This window comes from Bos grunniens, chromosome 10 (assembly GCF_055505025.1).
Source record: "Bos grunniens cultivar Pamir isolate PY7600 chromosome 10, Bosgru_T2T1.0, whole genome shotgun sequence".
Lineage (NCBI taxonomy): Eukaryota > Metazoa > Chordata > Mammalia > Artiodactyla > Bovidae > Bos > Bos grunniens.
In genome coordinates, this window is record NC_141174.1 from 20,809,932 (window position 1) to 20,837,376 (window position 27,445).

Genomic DNA, 27,445 nt, shown 5'->3' on the forward strand with positions numbered 1-27,445 from the left:
AACTATAAAGCCAAAGACATAAGCTTTATTAAAGGATATGAGATAGATGATAAAAAAGTCATGTGCTAGCAACAGAGGACTTCATTCTTCTGATTCGATTCAAGAATGAGACTCCATAATAACCAAAACAGAATAAGCAAATATTTGGGCAGGAGGAAATACCAAGAGACAACTCTGAAATAAACAAAATGGCCAATACACACTGACAGTACAAAATCACCTACTGAATTTTGCACAATTCCCCATAAACCAGAAATCAGTAAGCTAGTGCTTTAACCCAAGCACTATCACTGTTATCACACGGAGCATCATATATCCACTAATGGATAATAAACTACAAACGCAGATTAATAAACTTTAACGTGAAGTTACAGAAAAACAGTTTAACGACTAAAACTTGAGTAAGCGAGAAATAAAACCTAAGAAACAAAGAAAAAAGCCGTATGTTTTCAAAGTACATAGAGCTAAAGTAATATTTGGAAAAATCTTATGTAACAGGTTGAGAGATCTCATTCTCAAAGTTCAGTGGCACACACTGTATAAGAGATAACTAAAAATGGCTTGGTGCCCTAATAAAATTCTACATTTTGTTGTTACTGTGGTTGTACAAAGGAGGAAGGGGACCAATTTTTTTGTTATTCCTGGTAAAACATTAACAGGTGGCAAATGGCTTAGAAAAGGTGAGTGTCATGAAGAACAAACTAATATGTAATACAACAAAAAAACATTTCCTTGGTGTTCACATCAAAACCTTTTTTAAGATAACCATCTTCTTCTTCATGGAAAGACAGTTTATTTTAACAACATAGTAGATATGCGGCTGTTAACACAAAATATACTCGAAGTAGTAGTACTCCAATCAACAGCATCGAAAACTGCAGAAATTCTTGGGTCAATCTCCTCCTGCAATTTACTTACCTCCACTGACTGCGTCTTGCTCTTCACCTTCAGGAAAAGCAACCTGGCTTGGCAAGCTATTCCTAGATCGAGTGACAGTCTCTAACTGGGAAGCCCGTCCCAATAAAGATAGCTCATCTAGCACCTCTCCTTCTTTGGCCTCCAGGTCAGATTTGGAAGTGGTTAAGGGTTTTGCGCTTTCAGGCGCCATTAGCCCACTGGAGTCATTCAGACCCGCTACAGTGCTGCTGTCCAGGCTCAGCACTCGGGCCCGAGTCTTGGCACTATTTGTGCTGGAAGTCCGCCGTGCTGTCCGCTTTTTGCCAGTTCCTTCAGGCCCCAAGTGGGCTTTGTGTGCATGCTCAGAGTCGGTACCCCTTTCCTTAGGGGCGTGTTTGGTCTTTAGGGCACTGTATCTGCCCTCAGGAGACTGACAAGAATGAGAAGTGGTGCTAGAAGAGCTATCGCTGCCAAACTGGTGAGCAGACTGAACGCTGGATGCTCTGCTCAAGTCACTTTGGTCACTGGAGTCCTCATCGTGACAGAATATAGCACTGTGCGGCTTGGTACCAGAAACACCTCGAAAGGACACGTAGTCCCTATGCCGACTTGAATCGAAACTGCTGGCCCGTTTTTTCCCTGTCCGTCTCCTGCCTGACTTATGGGCAGAGGCTGTCCGGTGGATCAGGCTGGAGGATTTAGGTCGCACATCCCCTTCCTTCTGCTTTCCACCAACATCTTTGCTAACTTTCGCGTCCACTGACACAGCTGGCTTCTCACCCTCCTCCTCTCGGTTTTCAGCAGTCTTCCCAAGCGGTGTGTCCCCCTGTGAAGTGAATTCATTTGCATGGGGGTTTTTATTGGCTTCTTCAGATGCAGAGGTGCTGAGACCTTTCTGATTGTGCACATCATCAGAGCCGTTAGACTCCTTGGCCCCCTGAATGCCACTGTTCGTACTCTCGTCCACGGCGGTCTTTTCACTGCTAGTCCTTTTGCCACCGGCACAGCTATTTTTGTCCTCTGCCTCAGCACAGTCCTCTTTCTTCTGACTGCTCTTCTTTGCCACCTGGGGAGACTCCTCGTGCTCTGACAAGATGCTCTCGATGTGAGTGGAGCTGGTCTGCTCGCTTTTGTAGCTGCTGACGGTGCTGTGGGTATCCCGGTCAGTCCCGCTGCAGTAGCTCTCCGTTGAGCCACTGCTGCGCGTGCTCAGGCTTCGCAAGCTGTCCATGCTTTTGTCTGCGTTCAAGGGTTTGCTCTTCCCACTTCTGGTAGGTGGCTGAGAATTACTGTTTTTCAGCTCGCCAACCAGCTGAAATTCCCCAGGTAAACACGAATTTTCCACCAAGGATTCTTTGGATCCAGAATGAGGCTTGGAAGATTCTAACTCACTAACAGGATCCAACCCACGCCTTTGCTGATACAGAGGAAAGTCATTCAGGGAGGTGTCTGGAAAAGCCACAGCAGAGCTAGAAGTCCGTGGCACACCCCGCGGGCGGTGATCTTTCCTGTAAGAGTGTGAATGCAAAGGGACAAGAGAAGCTACTTCTGTGTCACAGGCATTGGACAGAGACTGCTCGACGTGGTGGTGGTGGCTGTGACTTGGCAGGCTCACTTTGTCACTGAAGTCCCTTGGTAAGTCCTGTCCACATGAGGATAAGGACGGCTGAATGGAGATGAAGGAATCATTGGAGACCAGGCGGAAGAGCTTCCGGTCAGCTGCCAAATCTGTTTCAAACATATATTTGGAAATGTTAACACAAATCTATAATCTGTTTTTCTACTGTCTAACAAGGGAAAGAATTCACAGTGTACCATAAATTAAGCATAAACTATTTCCCAGTAGCTCACTGAATAACAGTTGGCCAGTCATTCCAAAGGGCTTCTTTCTATTTCCCGGCTAAAGAAAGAAAGCATTCTACCAATGGAATGAACTGAACTTCCAAATCTTCAACGAACCTCAGAAAATTCTGTGGACTATCAACAATAAAATAAGAAGCAACAAAGGATTACATTTAAAACAGACCTGGATTTCTGGGTAAGTTCTGTCCCTAACTTAGTAACTGGGTAAAGGTGGGTTACCTTTTCAAGCCTCTGCTTCCTCATCTGTAAAATGTGATATCAATCTTACCATGGGATAACTGAGTTAATAACATACTTGCTTAACACAATGCCTGGCACAATTAATGGTAGCTATCATTATTTTACCTAACTAAATTTAAAGTCTGTTTGAAAAACTAATATAATTGATTTTTCAAATCCACAAAAACAGAGTAATCAGAAACAAACAAAAAAAATCAGAAGGTTGACCAAGGCCCATACAAGATATGGTATAATGACAGAAGATGTCTTCCTGTTCACAATGGTTGAAAGTATTAAAATAATAATTACAGGGCAAAATACATTTTATCTTTTACCACTGATGCAGCAATTAAAAATGCTTCATGAAAAAAAAAATACATATCCCCCCTATATCTGTAAGATTATTCCTTTAACCCTTCATTTAGGGCAGAGATTAGTGACATGAGTTGTCATATATACTATACACACATAAAGATAGATAAAAATATAAATAAGCCCATCTACCCACCTACCTACACTGTCATTTATCTTGAAACATAGCTTGACAACCAAACTGTACAATAGCTGATTTTTTTTATATACCTTTTAATAGACAAGGATTGCTGAGTTTGCTGTTACTTCAATAAAAAGAAATATTATTGTCTTATTTGTCATAACTGAATAAGAAAAATACAGTAACAGAGTCTATAATAAGTCAGACTCTTCCCAGTAGTTACTTTAAATAATAAAAGCATAATTTTCCCCCTAAGATTAATATAAATTAAGAATGACTTCTAGAAATATTTACGGACTTCAAAAAAAGCTTAATATAAGTTAGATGTAAACAACTAAAAATCTAAACTAGAGATACTCTCTAGAAGGTACCATATAAACTGTGATTTTATAAATGACCTATTAGGCTTTATCTTGTGTCTTAAAGTCCTCAAGATAAGTGAAACCAATATTCTTTTCATCTGTTCAAAACTGTACCACTATAGTTGGGTTCTTATATTCTCTAAAAAACCCAAATTTAAAAACCATTTACTTTTCTATAGTATTAATTTATAATGTTATTTTTAAAAACTCTCAATATATATCCCTATTAAGCAATTATGGACTGATGTAATATTCACATTTCAAGGATATTTTATAAAACAAAAACTTAACTGAGCAAGTAGTTGAAAATCACCAATTCTAATATACAATAGACTTTAAAAAAATACCAACTCCCAAGGCATTAATGAAGCAGAAATTTAAGTTTTTCATTTTAAAAGACAAAGCCAAATTTAATTTAATACATTTGTTTTTTCCAGTATTGCTAAATAAACATATCATAATAAGTTTGACTCTGTCAGGAAGAATTTTAGGTGGTTTTAGGAAATTTTAAGTAAACATGCTTTCTTAAGACATTTTTTCTTCCTGGTAGCAATACTGTCAAAGACAGGATCAAATCAACCCAGAGAGATACTATCTTTCACCTAGTTAAGCTTTCTTTCAGTGATTGCTACTAGTAGTATTCAGATTAAGAAAGGCATCTTACACACTACTCATGGTGTGCAAACTGGCGCAACCAACCTTCTACAAAGAAATCTGGCAAGGTAACCAAAAACCTTCAAGAAGCATACATACCCTTTGATCAATAATCTACTTCTAGAAATTCCTGCTAAAAGATAAAATCAGATATTTGTACAAGGTTCTGAAAAAGATTATTCATGTAAAGGACACCAGAGATACAAAGTGATAGGTAACAGAAGAAGTGAGGATAAAGGAAGAGATGTGGATTTTTTTACGAATATAAAAGAAATAAAGCAGTTTGTTTTTTATAATTGCTGGGGATGATCTAGAAGAGAGGAGGAAGTTACGATTTTTGTTGATAAAAGTAAAATGTTAATTCTATAAAATCTAGTAAAGTATGAGGAAGAAAATGATTTAAATTTCTGCCACTGAGATAACTGTTAATATTTTTTGGTGTATCACTTTTTTCCTTTTTATTGTGATATAATTTACATGTCATAAAACTCACCCTTTTAAGAATAAAATTCAGTGGTTTTTAGTACATTCAGATTTGGGCACTCATGTCCACTGTCTAATTCTAGAACATCTGCATCAACCCAAAAAAAAACAAACCCATTATACTCATGTCCTTCTTCAGCCCCTGGCAACCACTCCTGTCCCTATGCATTTGCCTATTTTGCACGTAAATGGAACTATATAATGTTCCAATGTGACTTTTTTCATCTGACTTCTTTCACTTTGCATGCTATATTATGTATCAGGACTTTATTCTCTTTTATGGCTAAATACAGTTTATTACTTTCAACATTCCTAGGAACATATGCACACATACTCTTAGTATTCTCTTAAACTCTTACAGAATGGAATCATATTTTTTAAAATAATTTTATTTATAAACAGTTTTTTGGCTCTGCTGGATCTCTGCTGCTGCACGGGCCTTTCTCTAGGTGTGGCGAGTGGGGCCATTCCTAGTTGCAATGTGTGGGCTTCTCATTGTGGTGGCTTCTCTTGTTGCAGAGGCGTGCTCTAGGGCTCATGGGCCTCAGCCATTGCGGTATGTGGGCTTAGTTGTTGTGGCTCCCAGGTTCTAGAGCACAGGCTCAACAGCTGTGGCGTGTGGGCTTAGCCACTCCGAGGCATGAAGGATCCTCCTGAATCAGAGGAGGCAGACTCTTCACCACTGAGCCACCAGGGAAGCCCAGTCATGTTTTTTATATAGTGCCATCTTTTTCACTTTAAATATTTTCTCATATTATTGTGTAATCTTTGAATACATTTTAGTACCTGCATAGTGTTATTATTAAGACAATATAATTTATTCAACCTTTTTATGGCATGTTTTTATAGTTTTTTGTTTTAAGGAGTTTTATAACAACCTCAGATGAAATTCACCAAAAAGTAGTCTATAGTCATTGTTTTCAATTATTCTCTTCTGACATGTATTCTACTCCCACCCATTAAGAAGCTATCAAGGTCACCAACATCCTCTGTGCTGTGAAGTTCAATGGTCAAGTCTCAGTCTCATATAACTTGGCCTACCAGCAACATCTGACAAAGCTGATCACTCTCCCTGAGATGTGGGGATACGCCCCTCTACCTCACCAGTTGCTCCAATTCAGTCTCCTGGATTTATCAGACTGCAGTGGCTCAGAGCTCGACTGTTGGAACTCCTTCATTTTTCTACCTATACCTCTCTCATACGTCTCATCCAATTTTCTGGCCCCATAATAACTAAAATTCAGAAACACCTTGTAATTAGTTTCTCCATCTTCTACCTGGCCTCAGTACTCACACAGGGATGGACTAGAGTTCTGATCTTGGGTAGTGAAGACATGAGTGAAGCTGAGGAGGGAAACTGCAGAAAATCCCCTCTTAGAACACATACCTGACACATGCCCACAACCTCAGTTTTCTCCCAATCATCCTGAATCAGGCTGATAAAATGAGTGCCAACTAGTCAACTAACTGCTAACCAACTAACTAAAGGTCACTGTCCTGTAAATCCAAAGCAGCCAGAGAGCGAGCAGAGCCTCAGCTATTTAAGCCAGGATGAACAACAGCCACTAGGTGGTGCCAAACCGCAGCCCAGACCTACAGGGATCGGGATCAGGGAGCCATGCTGCCTGCACTCCAGGCCCAGCTAACCCAACAGGCATTCCCTGATAGTTCATGAACTTCATATTAACCCAACCCCATGTCTGACATAACTGAATCTTTTTTTTTTAATTTATATACTGAAAACTCCTATTTTAAAACCTCAACCCAGATTTCTTATGTAAAATCCAAGCCTATCTAATTATCTACTAATTACTGTTGTTTAGAGATCCTATAGCAACTCATACCTGATAGGCCCAAAATGAACCCCTTCTCCTGCCCTTCACCATGCTCTCCCCACTTCTAAATCTGCCCCTTCTCAGCTTTCTCCTTTTCAGTTAATGGAGAATCCATCCTCCCCATGATTTAACCCCAAAATCTTAGAGTCATGTATGACTACTATTTCTTTCACGTGCTATTTCCAAATTCATCATATCCTTTCGTTAACATTTGCCACAGTCAGACCGGGCTTCCCAGGTGGCTCAGCTGGTAAAGAATCCACCTGCAATGCAGGAGACCTGGGTTCAATCCAGGGGTTGGGGCATGGCAACCTACTCTAGGATTCTTGCCTGGAGAATTCCCATGGACAGAGGTGCCTGGAGGCTACAGCCCATGGGGTTGCAAAGAGTTGGACACAAGTGAGCGACTAAGCACACACAGTCAGACCACTTCTCACTACCCTGATCTGTGCTCTGATTATTGCAATAATCTGCCAACTACATCAGCCTCTGCCCCTTTTAATATACACTCAAACAATACAGGAGCCAAAATGACTATTACAATGTAATAGAGACGATATTTCTCTGCTCAAAACTCTATACAGCTGTTCATCTCATTGGAAACTGAAAGCAAAATCTCTAAAATGGCTTACAAGGGACTTCCCTGGTGGTCCAGTGCCTCTGCGCTCCCAATGAAGAGGGCCTGGGTTCGACGCCTCGTCAGGGAACTAGATCCCACATGCTGCAACTAGGAGTCTGCATACCACAACTAAAGATCCTGCATGCCCTAACAAGGGCCCAGGACAGTCAGAGAAATAACATTTTTAAAAAGTAAATAAAACAGCTTACAAGACTCTAATTTGGCCCCTCACTCAGTCTGTAGTGGCCACACTATTCTGACAGGCATGTTCCTACACTGGGACTTCTGCCTGTGCTGGTACCTCTGCATGGAGGCAGTCTCCCTCCTCCCAAATATCCTGAGCAGCTCACTCCTCCTTCAGGTCTCCGCTCTCAGCAAGATTTCCCCTCGACCATTCTGTAATATTTAAACTTACAATGCCCACGGCGCCCACCCCACCATTCCGTATCCCCCATCTCTATTACTGCATACACATGTGATTCACAGTAGCATGTTTCCATACTAAGGGTATGAAAGCCACAATGGTAGAAAATTCTGTCTGTTCATCAACTGATTTCTAGTACTTAGAATGGTATCAGGCACACATGAGTACTCAATAACTGCTAAATACATGGGGAAACTGTTATATGATAAAAGCAAGTTATAAAACTGTACGAAAGGAGTATAGCATAGTGATTCAAAGCAGAATTTAGAGCTAGATTTGAACTACACAACTGCTACTTTGCAGATGGGTGATTTGGGGCAAATTTCTTATAACTCCACTCCTCTGTAAAGTGAGAATAATAACATTGAACTTCAAATGTCTGTCATGAAGATTAACTGGGTGAATGCACAGCAAGATGACCTAAACCAGGGTTTGATTAACTAAGGCCTGTAGAGCCAAAGTAGCTTTCTGCCTGCTTTTGTAAATAGTTTTAGTATAACACAGTCATTCCCACTCATTTATAGGTTGTTTACAGCCTCTTTCACTCTACAACAACAAAGTTGAATAGCTGCAACAGAGACCATGTGGCTGACAAAGCTTTAAAGGAGAAGTGTGCTGACTCTTCACAGGACAACAGAATGCACTCAGTGACCATATATGTCATCACTGTCTACGTCAATATGTACCTGCCAGGGTAGATCTGTATGAATAGAATTCCCAACCTGCCAGACTACAACATTCTTGCTCACACAAGGTACTTCCCAGATGAAAATGAAGAGACCTATGACCCGTAAGTGCAGCGGCACTAGCCCCTCTAAGATCACTACCTACCCAGTTTCTGAGACACTGCTGATTATGTATTATACAAAAGAACACTGTGATTCTCAGAGATGAATTCACCTTTCCCTTTTATAAGAAAATAGCTTTCAGACCACACAGTACATTCAACTGCATTTTTTGAGGGGAGGGGACAGGCTGTGAGGGGTGGTCCACCAAAGCAAATAAATAATGATTTATTTATTTGTACATAAATTGCAGTACAATTTATGAATTGTACTGCAATTCTCCAAAAGCAATTACAGTGATAAACCTAAAATTCTAACAAAATATCCTTGAAAGAATCAAACCTGGGTAAAACACTAAATTAGTGGGAAAATGTCTCCATTCAATGATCAATTTGTAACCCTATAAATAAGTTTTATAATGAAGTATAATAGGAAATTTATCAGTTGGCCTGCCTACCAAACATCACCCATAAGCTAACAACAAAAAAACAGGCTGGAAATAGGGAGACAGGTTTCTAATCCAATTCTGGCTCACTGATTATATAACCTGGGATAATCTCAACTGGAAATGGGTATGGCATATCCATCCTTTCATGTCTGAAAATTAAAAGTCAAACTCAGAAATGTGGCAGTTGTTTAAAAAAGAACTCTATAAAATCCAAAGTACTCATATACAATGGAATTGAATAAGGAGAAAAAAAAAATCACTTAAAACCAAAATTTACATTACAAATCTGCTACAAGAAGACACCATGTTGGAGGCAGACAGTTTCTCAGTAAGTCCAACAGTAAGTTATTTCTCTGTCAAACACACTGTTGTTTCTGCAGTCAGGCAACATATGCAGCAGTTGCCATTTAGAGGTCATACTGAATGGAAAAGAACAGCTTTACACACGAGGTTATCAGTAAGCTAAGCAAGATGCTCTGACCAACTAAAGGAATAGCAGATTCTTATCTCCCATCTCATATTCATTCTAGGGCATATGCTCACAAAGTTTCTCTGTTTACTTGGCAGAACATGTGAAGCTGATTCCAAAAGCTCTGATTACCTATAACACTGTGCTACTGCTTTGCTGGCGAATCGGTTTATTTCCATGTTTCTAGAAAGCCACACTAAATTATTACAAACTTCTGCCAAAATATGAGCAGCACATGGCAGAAACTCACCCTGGTCATCACAATACCTGATGCTGCCATGAAGTAAATTGTTCTTACCTTGTTCTTCACTTCCCTCCTTACAAAGACTAGAGCTCTGGCCCAGACTTAAACTGATATCATCAGAAGTCTTAGCGGTGTCTGTATCTCCTACAAAGTTAAGAGAGACCCAAGAAGACATTATATTAAAAGTAAAAGCTGTACAGGTGGCATAACAAGGAAGGGCATAAGAGAGTACAGTAGATATTTATTAACTAAAGCAGTTTTTGTATCAGGGGTTACAATAAAAGAAGATGCATTAAACTGATAGGAAGCATCATGGACTGTCAGATCACATATGCTACAAACCAAATATGGAAAGGCCTCATAATACTAACTAATACAACTATTTCTTTCAAAAGAAGTTTTAAAAATGAAATGCAAATTATTTAATAACTTGAAACAATTTAAAAGTCCCTCCCAGGAAAAATCAGAAAGTTATAAAATTGCAGGGCAAAATAATAATGAATTTATTTGACATAGATGTATTGAATAAATAAGATATATATGATATATTGGAAAAAAAATTTTTTAGTGTCTTATTTGTGCCTAATTTAAAGGTTTCACATTAAATTCATTTTCTATGAACCCCACTAAAACCCATGAAAGTATTTTCCCTCAAGGCAAAGAAGCAAAGAAGTTTCTTAAAGATCAAAATGTACAATTCATACAGTGTAATCCAAGTGATTAAAATACTACTATGAAATTTGATGATAAAAAAAGTGAAAGTCACTCAGTCATGTTGAAAAGGGACCACAATTTAAAACTAGCAATCTTTAATACAAGATACATAATTTTATCCACAGAATAATTTCAAGAATGATTTTTCATTACATGTAAATACACGATACAATTAATTATCTTTACTACGACCGAAAAAGAATGGGAAGTCAGAAGTAACATTCAGGGGAGACCACACCCACCTTTAATAGTCGCTGCTGTTCCAAGACGAGAGGAGCCAGATCCAATCTGAAAACATGACATGAAGTAAACACAATGCTAGCCACGCCATCAGCACAGACTAGCAAGACCATCAGATGAAATTATACTGTCAGAACAAGTCATCAGTCACCTTCACCAGAAGGCCATGACACATCAGCGCCACACTCGGCTGCAGCGTGTGCGGCGCACCCAGTGCACACAAGCCAGACACAAGCCCGCGCCTGCTCAGGGCTGCTGAGCCCCCAGGGGGAGAGCCTCCAATCGCAGACAATCTGGGTCAACAATTGTTATCAGTTTCCTATTGCATCATGACACGTTCCAGTGATAAACAAAGCAAAACTAGCTGTCAAGTTTACCTGAAATAAATGTAGACTTATCAGGGATTATAAAGGGAAAGTTTGGAGGATAAAACATAGTAACAAAGAGCAACCTAAATCTTCCTGTCAAATTCTTAGTGCATCAATATGTACTTTCCTGAGTTTCAGGCAGAAAGTTCTTTGTAGGCTGTGATAATGCATTTTTTAAAAATAGTAATAATTTAAAAAAAAACTAAGGCATTTAAGAAAAAGGAATTTTTAGCACAAACTCTATAAACAGAACACTATTATAAATCTGTGGGGTTTTTAGGGCTTATACTCAAGATGGTATACAATTTCCCTAAAATTTTATAACCATCATATATTATACTATTATAACAATCATATAAACAAATACTACAAATTCCATGAACACATTAAGGAATCCAAATATAACAACATGACAGTTACTAAATCAACAAGTCTGAGTAGTTCTTGTTATAACCTGTTTTCAAGGGATTCAAGAAGAGAACAGTCAAGTAAATTTAATATCTTTATACTAAAACCAAGAACATTCACAGAATACTTGCATTTTGCCAAATCTTTCCCTTCAACTGATTCAACTGAACAGAAGTATACAATGAGAAATTTGGTAAAAGTATAGCTAATAATGACTTTAAAGGGGCATGAGGGACTTTCTTGGTCTAGATGGCAATTAAATGGGTGTACATTTTATGTAAAAACATACTGAGCCTATACACTTAATATGCATACACTACACATATGAAAGCTATATGTCAGTGAAAAACAGCAAAAATAAGCATATGCATATAGGTTAAAACTACTAATAAGCAGTATAGACAAAAAAATGAGCTTTGCAATATTTTTGAACAGTTTATTAAGTTTGATTCTCCTGCTTTTTCCTGATATGTTTTCAATTAGCCACAAAAAGCACTGCAATAGACAGGGAGAAGAAGGGCCCAAAGGCATTTTACTGCAAAAAGAGTTTCATTCTAAACACACCTGCTAAATAAATAAGTTAAAAAACCAACAAGTTATTTTTCTACTAGAATAATAAACACATAACTTTCTACACAGAAGCTTACAAACAAGCAAGGGCACCAGAAAGCACCATTTCGTGGCATCCTTCTAGGAATTTAAACTTTAAAAAAAGTTTTTTGAATATGCATACAGTAGTCATTTGCTCACAACCTCCAAGTGTTTCCTTTTTCTCTCCTTAACAAGCCTCTCATTTTGTTCAAATGTTGGACATATATCTTTTGATTTATGAAGAGAGGACCCAGACTCTAATCTAGGTGTGTGCCCTCATTCTGGTCAATGAACGTATCAGAGAGTCTATTGGAAGGCTTTGGGGAAAGACCTCCTATGTCTAAGACGATGACGACCAAGGACAACTCTGCCCCAGACTGTCACCTGCTTCTTCACTTTTCAACAGGATCATAATTGAAGTTGCTGTCTGTGCTCATTCTGCAACTCTGAGAGAAAGCCAAAGGCCTAGGGAAATTTCAACCCAGGGCCCTAATAATGTTTAGCTGCTGAACAAATGCTATACAACCAGCTCCAAATGTAGATGACAAACTCCTGTTTCTTTAAGTCACTTAGTTGAGTTCTATTACTTGGTGACAAAAGCAATCTTAACAGATACAGTGTGTGTGGTTATATTTTCATCCTTCATGCTTTTCTGAATTGTTTCAAGCTTATCCCCCCAAATATAATGGGGTTGTTACTGTCTCATATGAAACAGTAAGGGACTGAAAATATAAACCACAGTACATACAAATAAAATGCAGTTTTCAAGTTGTTCATTGCAGGAAACACTTATAGTATTAACATTCATAATATAGTCAGTAAAGAGAGTCAAGTGCCAAATAGCAAGCACACTAAAATCTCTTTGTTTAAAAACTTTTTTCTTATTATGACATTATAGATGATTTTATTTTCTTCTTGCTGCTTTCCTTCATCTGCTAACTTTCTAAAAATAAACACATTTAGAAAAGGAAAAAATTAAGAAAAAAATGGTATCTGCGTACACTTAGAGGTGAAGTTTTCCTTAATAGATCTGCACAAACTAAAATGCTCCAGTGTTTCTTCTCTTTGAGAAGGACCAAAGGAAAGTCCGGGTACAATTAGGAACATCAGAGAACAAAAATTACTTCTAACTAAAGGCAATCAGGCAAGGCCACCTCCTCCATCAAACCTTGCCATCTGTCTAGCTGGAAACATTTATTTTCTCCTCGGAAATCATTAGCCTAGCCCCTTTTCTGTACCATTCCTATGGCAACTATTACTTTGCACCTTTTACTTATATTTCCTTAGTAATATAACATAACTTCAGTTACTTATAGATATCTACTATGAAATTGAAATGGCAACCCATTCCAATGTTTTTGCCTGGAAAAGCCCATGGACAGAAGAGCCTGGTGGGCTACTGTTCATGTGGTCACAAAGAGTTGGACACAACTGAGCACGCATGAAATTGCAAACTCTTTAAGGGTAAGACCCATTCCACGTCCCAGACAAGCAAAATGCCTTGAATACTGTCAGGCACTAAAATATTTTAAGGAAGGTAAGTGACAGAAAGAGAGGAATATAAGCAACAGTTTAAAAAATGGGGGTGGGGTGGGGAAATGGAGACTAGAAGATGGAAAGGAGACGGGCAGCAGTAGCATGAAGGAAAGAACGGCACCAGTGACTGTGGCAGTGCCGCAGTGTTCAAGGGGCTCACTCTCTAGTACTGAAGACATTTATAAACTATGATCACACGTAGCGAGAGCTGTATAACAAAACATGTACAAGAAACACGGTATCTTTGTATTGATAATATCTCTACCAATATACAAAAAGTCCAACTTATTTCCTCACTTCAGCTTTCCTAAAGGATAACAATAATTATGTCAATAATTTCTTTTGTTATAAACAGTATAAAACTAAAACACCAAAATCCAAGTAGCACAATAGCTTCTGACATCTGCCCTTTTTAATACAAGAGTTAATATTTTAAGGAAAGTCAAATCAGTCAGATGTGCTATGCATTTAGGTGCAGACATGAGTTAATTATATTCAAGATGGGACTCCCTCCCTAAAACAAGTAGGGCTGAGACAGGATAGGGGCAGGACACAAGCTTTAAAAGAATGACACAGCCCATGGAAATGACATAAAACAATTAGAACCAACTAGGTCCAAAATAGCCTACTTCTGTTAGACCTTGGGCCTTAGTACACACTCATCGAAATACATCAGCAAGGGAAGGAGGAGAGGGTGAAAAGAATGGGGAGACTGGGATGACACATATATACTACCAAGTGCACAACAAATAACTAGTGGGAACTCCTTCATGAATCACAGCCTTGTCGGGGCAAAGGGACGTGCATAACTCAATGAAGCTACTGAGTCACGCCACTGTGCAGGGCCACCCAAGATGGACGGGTCATAATTGAAGAGTTCAGACAAAATGTGATCCACTGGAGGAAATGGCAAAGCACTCCAGTATTCTTGCCTTGAGAATCCCATGAACACTATGGTAAGGCAAAAAGATATGACACCAGAAGCTGAGCCCCCCTAGGTTGGAAGGTGTCCAATATGCTAACGGGGAAGAGTGGGGAGGCAATCACTAACACAGCTCCAGAAAGAATGAAGTGGCTGGGCCAAAGCGGAAACGAGGCTCAGATGTGGATGTGTCTGTAAAAGTAAAGTCCAATGCTGTAAAGAACCATATGTATAGGAATCTGGAATGTTAAGTCCATGAATCAAGGTAGACTGGATGTAGCCAAGCAGGAGATGGCAAGAGTGAACATCAACATCTTAGGAATCAGTGAACTAAAATGGATGGGAATGGGTGAATTTAATTCAGTTGACATTATATTTACTACTGTGGGCAAGAATCCCTAAGAAATGAAGTAGCCCTCACTCAACAAGAGTCTGAAATTCAGGACTTGGGTGCAATCTCAAAAATAAGAGAATGATTTCAGTTCATTTCTAAGGCAAATCATTCAACATCACAGTAATCCAAGTCTATACCCCAACCACTAATGTCAAAGAAGCTAAGCTGACCGTTTCTATGCAGACCTACAAGACCTTCTAGAACTAACATCAAAAAAAGATGTCTTTTTCATCACAGGTGATTGGAATGCAAAAGTAGGAAGTCAAGAGAAACCTGGAATAAGGCAAGTTTGGCCATGAGGTACAAAATGAAACAGGCCAAAGGTTAGCAAAAGTTTTTTCCAGTAATCATGTACAGATGTGAGAGTTGGAACATAAAGAAGGCTGAGCACTGAAGAACTGATGCTTTTGAATTGTGGTGCTGGATAAGACTCTTGAGATTCCCTTGGACAGCAAGATCAAACCAGTCAATCCTAAATGAAATCAACCCTGAATTTCATTGGAAGGACTGATGCTGAAGCTCCAATACTTTGGCCACCTGCTGCAAAGAGTGAACTCACTGAAAAACACCCTGATGCTCGGAGATTGAAGGCAAAAGGGGAAGGGGGCGGCAGACAATGAGCTGGTTAGATAGCATCACCGACTCAAGGGACGTGAACTTGAGCAAGCTCCAAGAGATACTGGAAGACAGAGGAGCCTGGCATGCTGCAGTCCATGGGATCACAAAGAGTCAGACACGACTTAGTGACTGAACAACAACAGTGGGAACCTGCTGTATCGCACACGGAGCTCAGCTCAGTGCTCTGTGATGACCTACAGGGGTGGGGTGAGTTGAGGGGGGAAAGTCCAAGAAGAAGGGGATATATCTATATATATATAGCTAATATACTTTGTTTTACAGCAGAAACTAATACAATAATGTAAAGCTATTATCAGAGAAGGCAATGGCACCCCACTCCAGTACTCTTGCCTAGAAAATCCCATGGATGGAGGAGCCTGGTGGGCTACAGTCCATGGGGTCGCAAAGAGTCAGACACAACTGAGCGACTTCACTGACAGCACCATACCCTGGGCTTCTCTTACCTTCTGAGATGGTCCACACTCTATCTGTGGAGTGTGTTTCCTGCCTGAATAACCCTTCTTTCACTTTACTATGGCACCTCTTGAATTCTTTCCTGTGTGAAGCCACGAAGCCACACTTGGCAACTGTCCCAGGGACTTGGATGTGACCTGGGATGTGACCACCCTCTCATGCCCCACTCTCTTTTCTGCAACAAGGCAAGTCTAATGGACACAGTGCCAAGAGTATAGTTATGAAAGGTGGTTAGCTACTGCTGTCCTTTCGTCAGCCCTACCAAAAAAAAAAAAGTAAAAGGTGTGGCTGTTCAAAAGTTTGTTGCAAAATCGTAGGCTTACTCCCCAGGGTAATCTGCCAATATTTTGTCAGTAAGAAGAAAGTGCGGGTTTAATTAAGAATACAGAAAGTGCAGCCATATTTAAGAACTAAGCCATTTCATTCCACAAAAAGAGACTGAGATGTTGCCAACACAGACATTGTGAAGGTAAATAAGTACAAGTTCCTAAGGGCATTCACCACAACTATCTTAATCAAAACTACCCCAGGCAGTGAGCATGTGGTATGTGCTCAGCAACAAAGTACTTAATTAATGTGAAAATTCTGTGTAATAGTAATAAACAATGATCAGTAAACAAATCAAAAAATTATCAGCAAGATAAACCCAAACATCAACTGACTGTAACAGACAAGAGAACACCTGAGACCACCATCGGGAGGAAGGAAAAAAGCAAAATAGAACAGAACAGGTTCCTACCTGGTTGCTTGGATCCAAGCCAGCATAAGAATTTCTTGAACTACAACCAACTGGGGGTGTGGCCTCTCGAATAAACTCAGCCATTTCAATTCCCCCACCGGGATCACTGTGGGAGAAAAAAAAAAGAGAAAAAGAGAGTAACTGTCCTTATTCTGACACCAATTGTTTTCTTTTAGTTTATTTTTTAAGTTATACTTTTTTTCTGTAAAACTAAGAGGCTCACATATTTAATACAGCAAATAGAAAAAAAATTATTCTTCCTTTGTAAATCCAATAATTTGAATTATTTTATAACCATGTCACTATTTCAAAATATTTAAAACTCTCTCCCAATCTCTCTACATCCACTCAGTATTAGAAACTGGCCTTGATTATAACTGTACCATATAATTGTACCATACTAAATATAGCATGCACTTTATGATATATTGCACTCTATGATATACAAGGACTTCTCTGGTGGCTCAGACGGTAAAGCATCTGTCTACAATGAGGGAGACCCGGGTTCAAGCCCTGGGTTGGGAAGATCCCCTGGAGAAGGAAATGGCAATCCACTCCAGTACTATTGCCTGGAAAATCCCATGGACAGAGAAGCCTGGTAGGCTACAGTCTATGGGGTTGCAAAGAGTCGGACACAACTGAGCAACTTCACTTTCACTTTATGATATATGCCATAAAACCACTGTAGCAAAGAGATGATTTGCCTTTTGTTTCCCAACGGCAAAGAGAAATTGGTCAGAAGGTAATGAGATCTTACACAACCTATTCTCTCCAAGAGTACAGTCTAAGCTGCCTAACACAATAAAGAACATGCATGAGAACGATAATTCTGGTCAAGTTATTTGTATCTGTACTTCTAAAGTTAACAGAATTTCACCGGGACACTAACTTGTTTTACAGAATTGGAAACCTAAGATTTTAGATTTGTATGTGCTGAATTAGAAGGCACAAGTTTAAAAAACTGAAATGATGCTATGTAGTAAAAACAGGCATTGCTGCTGCTGCTAAGTTGCTTCAGTTGTGTCCGACTCTGTGCAACTCCATAGACGGCAGCCCACTAGGCTCCTCTGTCCCTGGGATTCTCCAGGCAAGAACACTGGAGTGGGTTGCCATTTCCTTCTCCAGTGCATGAGAGTGAAAAGTCAAAGTGAAGTCGCTTAGTCGTGTCCGACTCTTCGCAACCCCATGGACCGCAGCCTACCAGGCTCCTCTGTGCATGGGATTTTCCAGGCAAGCGTACTGGAGTGGATTGCCATTGCCTTTTCCGAAAAACAGGCATTACAAAGACATAAGAGAAAAGTACTAGTTCAAATAACCGAGAAGTCCACTTAAAGTACTTAAAGATAATGGCATCCCAAAATAAGGAAAAAAGACCACGACAAATTTCAAAGCACTTAAGACCATTTTATAATAAGGTTCCTCTAGAACAAACTTTTAGAATAATTCAGGTGGGAATACCAGACCACCTGATCTGCCTCTTGAGAAATCTGTATGCAGGTCAGGAAGCAACAGTTAGAACTGGACATGGAACAACAGACTGGTTCCAAATAGGAAAAGGAGTACGTCAAGGCTGTATATTGTCACCCTGCTTATTTAACTTATATGCAGAGTACATCATGAGAAACGCTGGACTGGAGGAAGCACAAGCTGGAATCAAGATTGCCGGGAGAAATATCAATAACCTCAGATATGCAGATGACACCACCCTTATGGCAGAAAGTGAAGAGGAACTCAAAAGCCTCTTGATGAAAGTGAAAGAGGAGAGTGAAAAAGTTGGCTTAAAGCTCAACATTCAGAAAACATTCAGAAAAAAACATTCAGAAAAGATCATGGCATCTGGTCCCATCACTTCATGGGAAATAGATGGGGAAACAGTGGAAACAGTGTCAGACTTTATTTTTCTGGGGTCCAAAATCACTACAGATGGTGACTGCAGCCATGAAATTAAAAGACGCTTGCTTACTCCTCGGAAGGAAAGTTATGACCAACCTAGATAGCATATTCAAAAGCAGAGACATTACTTTGCCAACAAAGGTTCATCTAGTCGTTTTTCCTGTGGTCATGTATGGATGTGAGAGTTGGACTGTGAAGAAGGCTGAGCGCTGAAGAATTGATGCTTTTGAACTGCGGTGTTGGAGAAGACTCTTGAGGGTCCCTTGGACTGCAAGGAGATCCAACCAGTCCATTCTGAAGGAGATCAGCCCTGGGATTTCTTTGGAAGGAATGATGCTAAAGCTGAAACTCCAGTACTTGGGCCACCTCATGCGAAGAGTTGACTCATTGGAAAAGACTCTGATGCTGGGAGGGATTGGGGGCAGGAGGAGAATGGGACGACAGAGGATGAGATCGCTGGATAGCATCACTGACTCGATGGACGTGAGTCTCAGTGAACTCTGGGAGCTGGTGATGGACAGGGAGGCCTGGTGTGCTGCAATTCATGGGGTCGCAAAGAGTCGGACACGACTGAGCTACTGAACTGAACTGAATTATTATCATAATTATCATAATCCTATCTTTTGCCCCAAGTTTTTTATTCATTCTACCTGATACAGAGTCTATGAATTTTTTATCTATCATTACCAAGAATAAAAGCTCTAACATATACGCTGAACATTATTGTGGACATAGTTTATTTTACCATTTGGCATCTAATTCAACCTCCTTGTTAACAAAAAGAAAAAGCTATCCCAAATTCTTCTGGTGAATCACCTCAACCCAAGCTCTCATATGGCTGCGGTAATGCTGACCCCACTCTCAGGGTTAGGGGGAAGCTCTACTGGCCAAAGTCAATCAGTATATCCCAATCTCTTGGTCTAAACAATTAGTAGTTCCAGAATAAGCACATGACCCAACTCAGGTCAGAGCACTTTACTACTGAGAGAAGAAACTTCTTTGTATCTGCTTGTCTTAAATGCTGAGAAGAAGAGTCACAGAGCTGCTGTAGCCATTTTACAACCGTAAGGGGAGAACCTGTCTGAGGAACCAACTAAAAGAAAAGCACAGCCTCGTAAGAGGAACCAGAGTCAGGAAGTTACTTGAAATTCTGCATACTGCCACATCTGATGACATCCCTTAAACAGAGACTTTACACTATTGTGAGCCATAAATTACCTTAACCCTGTTTAGGTGGGATATTCCATCAACTGTAATCAAAAGATACAGGTAAATAGAACCTGCTTACAAGTACACCTTCCATTTATGCATTTATCACTAAAGCTGTTTGAATTCTAGTGTGTTGTTTTAAATTAATGGTCTAATAATCATCATGTCCTTATTCGCTTACTGGGTCCCTAAGTCTAGGCCACTGACTACAGTTGGCTAATTAATGTCTAACAATGGAAATCAGCTTTCTAACTTTTTGTTAGTTGCTCAGTAGTGTCCGACTCTTTGAGACCCCATGAACTATAGCCTGCCAGGCTCCTCTGTCCATGTGATTCCCCAGGCAAGAATACTGGAGTAGGTTGCCATTTCCTTCTCCAGGGGATCTTCCCAAACCAGGGATTGAACCCGGGTCTTCTGAATTGCAGGCAGATTCTTTACTGAGTTACCCATCTATAAAAACAAGATATAATGGAACTCAGTTATGAATATGAAGGCAGACTCTGTGTACAAATGTCCATGTGTGAGAAAACTGAAATATGTTCAAGTGTGCTGGACATTTGGTGTTAAGTCACACAGGCTATCTAGGCCAGAATGAGAAATACTTTTCTAATTTGCCAAAATCTTAAGTGTGTATATACAAGCAGTTATCACCCACTGAACGAGTGATGAGTGATAACCAGCAATATTACTGCTAACTCCACTGGAAAGCATCCTCTAATTCAGATTGCAAAGAATCAGAAGATGGTGAGCAAGGTGAAAACCAAGGAACAAAATGTTCGATACCACAGAAAGGACAGACAGCTCTCATCTTCCCTAGTACCTATGCATCAGCTGTAATGATACGTAATTCACATATCATGCAATTCATCCACTGAAACTGTGTGATTCAATGATTTTTAATATATTCATAAAGTGAATGTGGTGAGGCATCCATCCCACAGTCAATTTTAAAACATCTTTATCATCTCAAAAGCAAACCCATTTAGCTATTAACCCACCACCCTCCTCCCATCAGCCCTCAGCAACCACTAATCCTTTGTAACTGGCTTCTTTTACTTAGCACAATGTTTTCAAGGTTCATACATGGTGTAGTATGTATCAGTGCTTTATATCTTTCTCTGGCCAAATATTCCATCGTAAAGATAGGACACATTTTGTTTATTCAATCATCAGTTGATGAATCATCTTTCTTAGTTTTATACATCGCTTCTGAGAGCAAGTTCAAATGATTACAATTAGAACATAAAATTAATAACCAAGCAAAATTTACTAAATATTTAATATATTCTAGTCACAGGGGCACATGTTTTATTTGCATTTTCTCATGAAACATTCCCCTAAAATCTATGCTATAAACACTATCATCCTCATTATACAGATAAAAAAACTGAAAACTGAAAGGTGTAAAAACTTCCCTAAGTTCTCAGAGGAGTATACAACGTAAGCCAAGTCAATGGTATACGGAATTCAGGTGGGAAGGGAGGACATCAATAATACTTACTCAGCACTCTACAGTGTATTATCATATCTGTTCTGCTTTTTTTCCTTACACACGAGAATGTAGATACTCATAATCAGTAAGGACTGATATAAGATTTGAACACCAGGTCCAAGTCTAAAGACCACAGTCTAAGATATCAATAATGCCTTTTAACAAATAGGCACTGAAGTTCTCTTTCCAGTTCAAAACAAAAAATAAACTCCATTATCTACAGAAGGTTTCTTAACATCAGCACGATTGACATTTCAGGCCACGTATTCTCAGCTGCTGGGAACCATCTTGTGCGTTCTTAGGATGGTCAGCAGCATCCCAGAGTTCTATCCGCCAGATGCTGGTAGGATTTCTCCCTGTGATAACCAAAAGTGTCTTCAAATATTGCCAAGTATCTCCTGTGGCGGAGGGTCATCTCCAGTGGAGAAAAAATAATCTAGATCTAATGCTCAATGGTCAACACTGAGTGGAAGGAGGGGGAGAAAAAAAGATGAAAGAAAAAACAAATAGTTCTTTTTATAGAAACAAACTAAATCCTCTTGCAAACTTGCTGTACCTTTCTCTTCTCTACAAATTAAGAAGCAGAACTTTTAGTCAGTTATCAGTGTCCTAATATATAAATTGACTGAGTAAGAATTTTCTTTACTAGTAAGGCTTGTAGATTTTCAGCAATGGTGATTTCAGCACATACCTGGAAAGTAAGTAGTTTACAATTCCCACAGAAGCAAAGTGGTCTACTTTCTTCAGTTCAGTAGACCGAACTGACCAAATTCAGGGAATCACTACCTTTACAACTTAATTTCCTCATTTGTTTAAAAAACAAACAAACAAACAAAAAACAGGTACAAGGGAAAGAGGAAAGTAGAAAGGGTCTAATCTGAATTATAAAGAAGATGTCACAAATCAATTTGTTGATAACTAATATCATTAACAGCTCAGGCTTTAACTAGAACTTCACAATACCACCTCAGTACTAAATTTACAAATCTAATCAAGACCACAAGGATGTTCATAAAAGCATGAATAGATAAAAACAAAGTCCCTAAACAGAATAAATCTTCAGAAAATTTAGCCTAAAACTCACCTGAGTATATTTTAAATGGATCCTTAATTTACAATATTGCAAGCATCACTGCATGAGAAACAGAAAAAAGATATATTCTGTTTTCACATATTCACATTCTAAAATTCAACGTGCTAATTTCCTCTCCTGAAACGTTAAAAATGTAGTACATATATAAATGACGCTGATTCTTTAAGATCAAGGTTTAAGATCATTATTTCTGAGCTTCCATACCTCAGCCAATGGCAACCAGAAGCAGCAGCCATGAGCCCTACTGCATTTGCTCATCCATGCAACAAACTGACAGCTCTAATGTACCAAGCACAGTGAGAGGCTCTGAAAATAAGTGCATTTGTTTTCCTGTTCATTTCTGTTCCTCAGAACAGAGATTTGTAAGTGGGAGACTGAGGGAAAGGAGATGCCAAAAGCAAATTCTGCAAAAAAGATCTTATTTAATGGTGACGCTTCAAGATACTCTCTTTAAGATTAAAGAAAAAGATGTACACCAATACTATTTCAATTTAATCATGTGTTAGAAGTTATAGCCAATGAAAAGTTAAATAAGAATAAGGCATAGAAAGGAAGAAATAAAACTGTCATCATTTGCAGCAAATCAAGAAATAACCTACAAAATTTAACCATTAATAAGGGAGTTTAATAAGGTTGCCAGAAACAAAGTAAACTACTACATTTAAAGGGACAAAAACAAAAAGTAATTAGGAAAAGTTGATAGAATTTAATAAAAGCTATGAAAGCCTTTTAATGGAGAAATGATAAATCTTTACTGAAAGACATTAAAGAAGACTAAATAAGAAATGCAAATCAAAACCACTATGAGGTACCATTTCACACCAGTCAGAATGGCTGCGATCCAAAAGTCTACAAATAATAAATGCTGGAGAGGGTGTGGAGAAAAGGGAACCCTCTTACACTGTTGGTGGGAATGCAAACTAGTACAGCCACTATGGAGAACAGCGTGGAGATTCCTTAAAAAACTGGAAATAGAACTGCCTTATGATCCAGCAATCCCACTGCTAGGCATACACACTGAGGAAACCAGAAGGGAAAGAGACACGTGTACCCCAATGTTCATTGCAGCACTGTTTATAATAGCCAGGACATGGAAGCAACCTAGATGTCCATCAGCAGATGAATGGATAAGAAAGCTGTGGTACATATACACAATGGAGTATTACTCAGCCATTAAAAAGAATACATTTGAATCAGTTCTAATGAGGTGGATGAAACTGGAGCCTATTATACAGAGTGAAGTAAGCCAGAAGGAAAAACATAAATACAGTATACTAACGCATATATATGGAATTTAGAAAGATGATAACAATAACCCGGTGTACGAGACAGCAAAAGAGACACTGATGTATAGAACAGTCTTATGGACTCTGTGGGAGAGGGAGAGGGTGGGAAGATTTGGGAGAATGACATTGAAACATGTAAAATATCATGTAAAAAACGAGTTGCCAGTCCAGGTTCGATGCACGAAACTGGATGCTTGGGGCTGGTGCACTGGGATGACCCAGAGGGATGGTATGGGGAGGGAGGAGGGAGGAGGGTTCAGGATGGGGAACACATGTATACCTGTGGTGGATTCATTTTGATATTTGGCAAAACTAATACAATTATGTAAAGTTTAAAAATAAAATCAATCAATGCAAACAAACAAACAAAAAAAAAGAATAAATAAATGGAAAGATTCAATATTATAAGGATATCGATTTTCAGCAGAGGAATCTACATATCCAATGTAATGCTAATAAAAACTCTAAGTCCTTGTAGACTTTGCCTAGCAGACTCTAAAGTTTGTATCAAAGATCAAGAGTAGCAAAGTCACTCTTGAAAAAAAAAACAAGGTACAAGGTTTGCCCCACTAGGTATCAAGTCTTGTTACAAAGCTATAGCAATTATGATTTGTGTGGTAACTACATAGGCATAAACTATATTAACAGAACAGATAGAGCCCAGAAACATACCCACCATTTATGATAAAGTGAGTACCACAGATCAAAAAGGAAAAGATAGTCTTATAATAAATACTGATTAAGCCAGTTATATATAAAGAAAAACAAATCCTAAATCCATACCTGACAACAGAACATAATAATTTCCAGTACAACTGAAATGTGAAAACAAAGAAACATGAAATTTTAAAAAGACAATCTCTGAGAGTATTTCTTGATATCTGGGTAGAAAATAATTTCTTAAATAAGACAAAAAAACATTAATTACCAAAAAAAAATCAATAAACTATAAATTTAAGAAATGTATGATAATCAAAAGAAATCTTAAGAAAAGCAAAATGACAAGCTATAAACTGGAAAAAGACATCTGTAATGTACATAACCAACAAAGGAGTAATATAATGAGTATATATTTTTAAAATTTACTTTTAATTGAAGGATAATTGCTTTACAATATTGTATTGGTTTCTGCCATACATCAACATGAATCAGCCATAGGTATACATATGTCCCCTCTCTCTTGAACTCCTTCTTCTTAACAAAAAAAGGAGAACTCCAAAGAAAAATGAAACAAGAAATAAACAGGCACTGGAAAGAACAGAAAGCTTAAATGGACCACATATGTGGGGTAAGATGCTCTGCCTCATTAGGAATCAGAAAGGTTAACTATTGATAGAAGTCAAAATAAGACACGTCTAACACTCAACTGTTAAAATGGAAAACTAGTAAAACTTACAAAAACAACAAAATCAAATATTCAGGCTATGAAACAAGAAGGACTTTCACACACTAGTGGTGAAAGTAAAAACTGGTATTATTGTTTTGGCAAACAGTTTGGAATTACCTAATAAAACTGAATGTGAAAATGCCCTGTGAACCAGCTTGCGAATGTCAGATATACACATGTGGCCAAAGAAACATATGATAATGTGTTATCTGAGCAAAAAACCTAGAAATAATCTGAATGACTATCAACAGAAAAATGGATAAACTGTAGTCTACTCCAACAGTAGTAGACTATACAAGAGCAAACACAAATAACAGCTGGAAGCATCAACATGCGTAAGTCTACAAAATATGAAATTCTGCACAAAAAAAGCCCTTCACAGAGAAAAACAGACAGTATGATTGTCTTTAGGATGTCTTAGGCAGGCAAAATTAAGTAATAATAGGTTTAGGACTATCTACAAAGACTGTATAACAGTAAACCAAGGGAATTTTAAATAAAGATCACTCCTGAAAGGAAAAGAGTAGAATGAAATGAGAAAGACTTATATTTGTATAATATCCTATTACTTAAGTTGTGTTGTGGTAAGTATTCACTTGGTTATTATTCTCTAAATTATACATATACTTGATATACTGTTTGAAATATACATTTGACAATAAAATTTTTTTGAAAACTAAAATAGAAAAGATAAATAACATAAGCATTAAGAATATATACAATTATCCAGAACTAATCATATACAATTTATACAGAACTAGTAAGAGCTAGCAATTACTGAGTTGTTCCACGTATCAAAAATAGTTCTAAGTGCTTTGCATATATGATCTCATTTAGCCTCATAATCCTAAAAGATGATGCTGTGAAAGAGCTGCACTCAATATGCCAGCAAATTTGGAAAACTCCAATCCCAAAGAAAGGCAATGCCAAAGAATGCTCAAACTACCACACAATTGCACTCATCTCACACACTACTAAAGTAATGCTCAAAATTCTTGAAGCCAGGCTTCAGCAATATGTGAACCGTGAAATTCCTGATGTTCAAGCTGGTTTTAGAAAAGGCAGAGGAACCAGACATCAAATTGTCAACATCTGCTGGATCTTTGAAAAAGCAAGAGAGTTCCAGAAAAACATCTATTTCTGCTTTATTGACTATGCCAAAGCCTTTGACTGTGTGGATCACAAGAAACTGTGGGAAATTCTGAAAGAGATGGGAATACCAGACCACCTGACCTGCCTCTTGAGAAACCTGTATGCAGGTCAGGAAGCAACAGTTAGAACTGGACATGGAACAACAGACTGGTTCCAAATAGGAAAAGGAATATGTCAAGGCTGTATACTGTCACCCTGCTTATTTAACTTATATGCAGAGTACATCAAGAGAAACGCTGGGCTAGAAGCACCAGCTGGAATCAAGATTGCCGGGAGAAATATCAATAACCTCAGATATGCAAATGATACCACCCTTATGGCAGAAAGTGAAGAAGAACTAAAGAGCCTCTTGATGGAAGTGAAAGAGGAGAGTGGAAAAAGGTGGCTTAAAGCTCAACATTGAGAAAACTAAGATCATGGCATCCGGTCCCATCACTTCATGGGAAATAGATGGGGAAACAGTGGAAACAGTGTCAGACTTTACTTTCTTGGGCTCCAAAATCACTGCAGATGGTGACTGCAGCCATGAAATTAAAAGATGCTTACTCCTTGGAAACTTATGACCAACCTAGACAGCATATTAAAAAGTAGAGACATTACTTTATCAACAAAGGTCCATCTAGTCAAGGCTATGGTTTTTCCCGTAGTCATGTATGGATATGAGAGTTGGACTATAAAGAAAGCTGAGCACTGAAGAATTGATGCTTTGGAACTGTGGTGTTGGAGAAGACTCTTGAGAGTCCCTTGGACTGCAAGGAGATCCAACCAGTCCATCCTAAAGGAGATCAGTCCTGGGTGTTAATCGGAAGGACTGATGCTGAACCTAAAACTCCAATACTTTGGCCACCTGATGAGAAGAGCTGACTCATTTGAAAAGGCCCTGATGCGGGAAAGATTGAGGGCAGGAGGAGAAGGGAATGACAGAGGATGAGATGGCTGGATGGCATCACTGACTCAATGGACATGAATTTAGGTAAACTCCGGGAGTTGGTGATGGACAGGGAGGCCTGGCGTGCTGTGGTTCACGGGGTCGCAAAGAGTCAGACACGACTGAGGGACTGAACTGAACTGAATCCTAGAGATAGTACTATTATTTGTCTCATCATCCAGATGAGGAAGCCAAGGCATAAAAGT

At 38.8% G+C, this 27,445-nt stretch overlaps 1 protein-coding gene across 14 annotated transcripts in view; it reads right to left on the reverse strand.

Moving 5' to 3' along the window:
- PCNX1 (pecanex 1) overlaps positions 1 to 27,445 on the reverse strand; it is a 184,440-nt gene that overhangs the window by 123,807 nt on the left and 33,188 nt on the right. For 11 of the 14 annotated variants that reach the window (XR_015134089.1, XR_015134088.1, XM_086319972.1 and 8 more), the window contains exons 3-6: positions 16,800 to 16,905; positions 10,752 to 10,797; positions 9,850 to 9,939; positions 919 to 2,625 (exon numbers count right to left, since the gene is read on the reverse strand). Coding sequence is in view for 11 of the 14 variants with exons in the window: in XM_086319972.1 (XP_086176098.1) it covers positions 919 to 2,625; positions 9,850 to 9,939; positions 10,752 to 10,797; positions 16,800 to 16,905 (1,949 nt within the window). In the remaining 3 variants the exon portion in view is untranslated. Of the gene's footprint in view, positions 1 to 918; positions 2,626 to 9,849; positions 9,940 to 10,751; positions 10,798 to 16,799; positions 16,906 to 27,445 lie in introns of those variants that run through there. The other 3 variants (XM_086319974.1, XM_086319975.1, XM_086319978.1) reach the window with 2 other exon arrangements.